This window comes from Hylobates moloch, unplaced genomic scaffold, assembly GCF_009828535.3.
Source record: "Hylobates moloch isolate HMO894 unplaced genomic scaffold, HMol_V3 SCAFFOLD_7, whole genome shotgun sequence".
Lineage (NCBI taxonomy): Eukaryota > Metazoa > Chordata > Mammalia > Primates > Hylobatidae > Hylobates > Hylobates moloch.
The window spans coordinates 106,347,261-106,353,961 of NW_026652282.1; the positions used below are offsets into that span (position 1 = coordinate 106,347,261).

At 49.8% G+C, this 6,701-nt stretch overlaps 1 protein-coding gene across 1 annotated transcript; it reads left to right on the forward strand.

The window, feature by feature from the left end:
• Positions 1-283: 283 nt before the first annotated feature.
• Positions 284-3,717, forward strand: TEX13C (TEX13 family member C). Its single transcript, XM_032756433.2, has 2 exons — positions 284-2,912; positions 3,508-3,717. The coding sequence occupies exon 1, from the start codon at positions 284-286 to the stop codon at positions 2,891-2,893; it is 2,610 nt and encodes an 869-aa protein (XP_032612324.1). The 3' UTR covers positions 2,894-2,912; positions 3,508-3,717.
• The last annotated feature ends 2,984 nt before the right edge of the window (positions 3,718-6,701 follow it).

Below are 6,701 nucleotides of genomic sequence, written 5' to 3' on the forward strand. Positions count from 1 at the left end.
CCCAGCAGGCCTTGCGGCATGACTCAACTTTTCTCTGTGACGTGTCGCGGAGTCGCCGGTAGGGTTCGGTGTGGCGAGGGGGACCTGCTTCGCTCTTTGTGAGAACAAGGGAGTGAGGGAGGAAGGAGGCCGAGGAGGAGGCCAGGACTGAGCAAGGACTAAAGTAAGACTGAAAGGAGAGGTGAGGGGTGGACTGGTTGGTGGCGGCAGCCTGTACCGGAAGCGGCGGCAGCAGCCGAGGCGACCCACCGTGAGGCAGCTGCTTTACTAGGCCACAGCCGCCATGGCGATGAACTTTGGGGACCATGCTAGCGGGTTCCGTCACAATGATGTGATCAGGTTCATCAACAATGAAGTCCTCAGGAATGGCGGCGGCCAAGCCTTTTACATGGCCTTCCGCTCGCGGCCGTGGAACGAGGTAGAGGACCGGCTTCGGGCCATTGTGGCCGACTCGCGGGTGCCCCACGCCATTAAGAGGGCCTGTACCTGGAGCGCTTTGGCTTTGAGTGTGCGAGTGGCTGCGAGGCAGCGGGAGCAGCTGCTGTACTGTGTTCGGCGGCTGCAAGAGCATGTGGAGGAGCGCCAGGTGACCTCCTGGGCTCTAACCTCCCAGCTGCAGCAGCTGCGCCTGCAGCATGAGGAGGCGGCAACACAGCTGCACCTCACGCAGGCCGCCCTGCAGCAGGCGCTGAATGAGCGTGATGGGTTATGCAGTAGGCTGCGCGAAGTTGAGAGATCCATGCAGGTCTATCCGATACCTCAGGATTTTGTACCTGGTCCAGAAGCCGGCCAGTATGGGCCTGTGGCCGGGACTTTAAATGCAGAACAGAGTGAGGCGGTGACCACAGAGGCACAGGGAATGCCACATTCGGGAGCCCAGATAGCAGCCCCAGCAGCTGTGTTTTACATGCCTGAACCCCAGAGTGGCAGGGTCCAGGGCATGCAACCCCTTCTGCCAATGCAGGCGCCTCATCCAGTCCCATTCCATGTGCCTTCACCAATGGGACTGCCATACTCAACACCTCTACCACCCCCGGTAGTAATGGAATCAGCAGCAGCAATTGCACCACAGATGCCTCCTGCAGGGATCTATCCACCTGGTCTTTGGGCCACAGTGGGGTCCCAGGGGGAGACGGCCCCTCTGTGGGACCAGAAGTGCCATGGCCAGGATGGATATCCTGAGAATTTCCAAGGAGTATATCTCCCAGGGGATAACAGAAGCTGCAACCAAAAGGAAGGTTCTGAGTGTCCCCAAGGAATGACCTCCCAAGGGGACAGCAGCAGCCACAGCCTGAAGAAAGATCCAGTGATGCAACAGGACACAGCTCCCCCAGAGTTTAGCAGGAGCCACAGCCTGAAGAAAAAACCAGCAATGCCCAAGGAGATGGTCCCCCTAGGGGACAGCAACAGCCACAGCCTGAAGAAAGATCTAGTTGTGCACAAGGAGATGGTCTCCCTGGGGGACAGCAACAGCCACAGCATGAAGAAAGATCCAGTGATGCCTCAGAAGATTGTCCCCCTGGGGAAGAGTAGCAGCCACCACCTGAAGAAAGATCCAGTGATGCCCCAGAAGATGGTCCCCCTGGAGGAGAGCAACAGCCACAGTCTGAAGAAAGATCCAGTGATGTGCCAGGAGATGGTCCCCCTGGGGGACAGCAACAGCCACAGCCTGAAGAAAGTTCCAGTGGTGGCCCAGGGCACAGCTCCCCTGACGTTTAGCAGGAGACACAGCCTGAAGAAAGTGCCAGTGATGCCCAAGGAGATGGTCCCCCTGGGGGACAACCACAGCCTGAAGAAAGATCCAGTTGTGCACAAGGAGATGGTCCCCCTGGGGGACAGCGATAGTCACAGGATGAAGAAAGATCCAGTGATGCCCCAGAAGATGGTCCACCTGGGGGACAGCAGAAGCCACAGCCTGAAGAAAGATCCAGTGATGCCCCGGAACATGGTCCCCCTGGAGGAGAGCAACAGCCACAGTCTGAAGAAAGATCCAATGATGCGCCAGGAGATGTTCCCCCTGGGGGACAGCAACAGCCATAGCCTGAAGAAAGATCCAGTGGTGCCCCAGGGCACAGCTCCCCTGATATTTAGCAGGAGACACAGCCTGAAGAAAGTGCCAGTGATGCCCAAGGAGATGGTCTTCCTGGGGGGCAGCAACAGCCACAGCCTGAAGAAAGATCCAGTGGTGCCCCAGGGGACAGCCTCCCTGGGGTTTAGCAGGAGGCACAGCCTGAAGAAAGAGTTAGTGATGCCAAAGGAGATGGTCCCCCTGGGGGACAGCAACAGCTACAGCATGAAGAAAGATCCAGCGATGCCCAAGGAGATGGTCCCCCTAGAGGACAGCAACAGTCACAGTCTGAAGAAAGATCCAGTGGTGCACCAGGAGATATTCCCCTTGGGGGACAGCAACAGCCACATCCTGAAGAAAGATGCAGTGATGCCCAAGGAGATGGTCCCCCTAGGGCACAGCAACAGCCACATCCTGAAGAAAGATCCAGTGGTGCACCAGGAGATGGTCCTCCTAGGGAACAGCAACAGCCACAGCCTGAAGAAACATCCAGTGATTCCCCAGGGCACAGCCTCACTGAAGTTTAGCAAGAGCCACAGCCAGATGGAAGGTCCGGAGAGGCCCCAGGCAACTTCTCTGGAGGATAGCAAGAGCCATGGTGTGAAAAATAGCCCATGGAAACACCAGCCTCAGGGGCAGAAGGTCAAGCAACAAAAAAGGAAAAAGGCCTCAGAATCCCAGCAACAGAAGCCTGCCTCATGCTCCAGCCCAGTGAATTGGGCCTGCCCATGGTGTAATGCCATGAATTTTCCATGGCACAAGGTGTGCTATAAATGCAAGAGAGTCCATATGCCAGTTGAGAATGGCAGCGTTGACCCAGCGTAAACTCTTTGATTTCAGGAAGGTAAGTAAGATGGAAGCACTCCAAAGAGAAACCAATTTCCCAGGACCCCCTTCTGATAAAAAAGTAACTTATTTACTTAACAGAAAATTTGAAACCAAAATTGTAGAGAAAATTAGATAAAATAATCCATTATCCTATTACCCAAATTAAGTACTTTTTATCATTGTGAGTATACATACATACAAATACGTATGTATTTATTTTCTTATTTTATTCATTTATTTGAATAAAGGGAGACTACTTCTGAGTATAACATTCAGTCTTTAATTAGGGGATTTCTCCTAATTGCTGTCAACTTTTTCAGGTAGTAGATTCTGGTTGGCTGATACTAATTGGTTGACACCCTGGAGATGCTAAAGTTATAGTTATAAAGCCTGTTTTAAATCAACCATTTTCTGTTTTTTTGTTTTGTTTTGTTTTGTTTTTTCTTAACCTCCTTCTCCTGAAAATGCCATGTATTTGGCTGGGAGCAGCCATGTGATTTTAGAGTTACAGGCTATATTGTATTTTAGAAACACTGCTTTTCCTTGCAAGTGCTATCATTCCTTTTGAAACTAATGCAGTGTTGATTTTTGCTTATTTTTTGTTTTATTAGTTTTACAGGTGAAGTCCTGTTTTTGTGTCTTAGCCCCACCAAACTTGCTTGTTTCTGAAGAAGCTGAACCTGTGACATTAGAAGATCTGCCAAAGCCACAAGAAGTAACACCTCAGTTCTGATGGACTCACACCTCACTGAGACCCCAGCTGGCTGCAGTCAAGAAGAGTGAAAGGAAGTCAGGCAAGAAGAGATAATTTGACATTCATTAGGGGGAAAAGAAATAACAAAATTGTTTTTGTAGAGTTGAATTTTTTTCATTGGTATGGGAATTAACTTAGAAAAGTGTTAAATTCTATAGATGATAGCAACTTTGATGAATTTCACTTAATTCATTAAATGAGAAGTTTAGGGAAAGAGTTTAGGGGGTTGTAGTGTTAAATTCTATAGATGATAGCAACTTTAATTTCATTTAATTCATTAAAGAAATAGTTATTGCCTAGTATGTTTTGGGAGCTAGACTTGTATGTTATTATCTAGTACACACAGCATAATCTTTTATTGTGAGTTTGGTTAGAAGATAGGAAAGAGCATAATTTGGCATACACATTAGATCAGGGATGTCTTCTTTGCTTGCATATAGCGTGACCTTGGATAAAATCAATTGAAGTAACATCCAGATCCATTTCTGTGCTTCTGGGGCCAATGCGAAAGAGACTTTCATGAAAGGTTTTTTGTTTTGTTTTTGTTTTTTATTTTTTTGAGCAATGAGGTCTCAGTTTGTCGCCCAGGCTGGAGTGCAGTGGCATGATCATCATAGCTCACTGCAGCCTCAAACTCCTGGGCTCAAGTGATCCTCTGCCTCAGCCTCCCGAGTGGCTGTGAGCCACCATGCCCAGCCCTTATGAAAGGTCTTGAGTAACCAAACTGCTTCTCTAATTGGTCTCAGGTGAGATAAATGAGCAGTGACAAAGTTTGGGAAAGTGTCCTCACAGAAATGCAGGCAGAGCTTTTCTGATTTTCTCTGCTGATTTCCTCCTTTGAGAGGGATAGCTGTTTTCCTGGTTGCCCACCAGCCTGCCTGAAACACCTGGGGTGTCTTGAAGAAAAACAGTGCTTTGGGGAGTGTTCACTACACACGCTAGCTTTCAGCCTCAGGCTGCCCCCATCCCAAGTCCCTTTTCAGTCAGCAGTGGATGAAGAACAAAATGGATTCCAAGGACAAACATTGGGGGCACCAGGTTATGAATGGTGTTTCTCTTGGGAGGATAAATTGGGTTAAAAATAGAGGTAGACTGGGGCAAGCACTCTTGGGAATACCCCAGGACCCCCACCTCTCCCTCTTTGGTGTGTTCTCTGCAGGCTTGCCCAAGGCAACTGCTGCAAGGCAAGGAAGGAGCCAGGGTGGAGCCCAGGGGTGGTTGGTCAGATCTGCCTTCAGTCCAAGCTAAAGATGTCCTTGAGTTTCCCAATGAGATCCCACCCAGCTCACCAAAATCAATGTTTGTCAGGGATTTTCTGGTCCTAACTAGTAATAAAGAATGTGCATTTGACTGCTGTGTCTTCTGTGTAGTGTGTATCTCAGGGCAGGTTTGCTCAGAGGTGGCAGCTTAAATCCGCATCTGCCCTTCATCTCACTGAAGTGAAGAAAAGTTCAATCTCATTCACTATTGGAGGGCCCCTCCTCTTCTAAGGAGTTACCCAAGAATGGGGGCAAGGTACTATGTGGACTTAGACGATGATTCCCCCCTACATTCATTGTCTAAGTCCACATAGTACCTTGAAGGTGGGCATTTCTGCTGCTCTGGGGCCAGTGAGAGATGGAAATGTCTGCTGATGGTGGAAGTCTTGATGCCTAGGGTCCAGCCTCCTTACATGCACCATGTAGCCATTCTCCTGTGGGGCCCTGCCTTATTTCTGGGGTCTGCGTAGAGTAAGGGGTGCTTAGTTATCATGAGCAGAAATCTTCTTTTCTTTCTGTTCTCTAAGTCACTCTTCTGTCGGCATAATTCTGTCAAGATGTTCAGGATTAAAGAAAACCAAATACAGGCTGGAAGCATAAACCTCCCCTAAGATAAGGCAGGGGAAAGATCTGGATGACATCTTGGAATGAGTATGGTGAGATAAGGGGTGAACAACAAAAATAATCTTACCATACCAGAAATTTTTCTCAGAGATGTGACAAACAGTAAGGGCTTTGTTTACCTGGGACAAGAGTACAAGAAAAGAAGGGGGCTGTTGGGGAACAAACACCTTAACTTTTGTTGGAGAGAGGGACAGATACTATAATATTTTGTATATCCTAATGGCCCCTGTATGTTTGGAAATATGGGTATGTGCAGGTATTTTTTTTTTCCTACTGGGTCTAATTCTAGAGCTGATATGATAGAGGAGGAAGAGTAGAAATTATAGTGGTGGAGGAAGAGGAGAAGGATTCCAGGTGCTGCCAGTAGTGATGGTAGGAGTGGGCCTGGTGCCGCTGCCTTGCAAGCACTTATGGAGGTGGTGGTGATAGACGAGGAACATGGGTATTGCTCTGAGCAAGGGAATGCAGGGGAAGTGGGAACAGGCCTATTAGAGTCTTTGAGGGCCTCAGAACAAGAGAAGCAATATTTTCTCTTACTGCTCACCCTTCCTACACTTCTTCATACCCCGCTAGTGAGCCTAGGCGGGAGCAGCATTGCCTTCACACTCCCATTTCCATCTCTACCCTTTAACAGAAAAGCAGAATCAAAAGCAGCAGCTTGAATAAGGGCATGGCCTGTGGGACATCGGTTGGCAGGATCGAATGTGGAAAATGCTTCTCCGCCCGCCTCGGACTCCCGAAGTGCCGGGATTACAGGCGCGAGCCACCGTGGCCAGCCTAAAAAGCACTTTTTAAGGGACCTTGGAGTTTTTCCTCAAATGGCTCAACCCTGCAAGCCGGACTGGTCCCAGCACCCCTACCAGAGAGCTACAGTCAATGCTAGGGGTCCGAGTGCCCCCAGCAGACTCCCTCCAGCTTTCTCCTGGAAGAAGGTTGGGGCCAGCAGGGAATTCTTCGGGTGACACTCATGGTCCAGGAGCCTTCTGGTGCCCAGAGGGTGGAGTGGAAGGTCTGGGGGTGCTCAGCCCCGCTGTGTCCTGGACAGGCTGGTCCCCATGGAAGCTCAGAAGGAAAGTGTGCAAGAGCAGGTCAGGAAGGGAAACCAAGTCAGGAAAGGGCCCCAGCCAGGGCTAGTGGACCGCTCGCTGTCTAACACCCAGTGGTGCTC

Bases quoted from the DNA above. Each gene is read 5' to 3' on its own strand.
- TEX13C (XM_032756433.2), top strand. From the start codon at position 284: ATGGCGATGAACTTTGGGGACCATGCTAGCGGGTTCCGTCACAATGAT.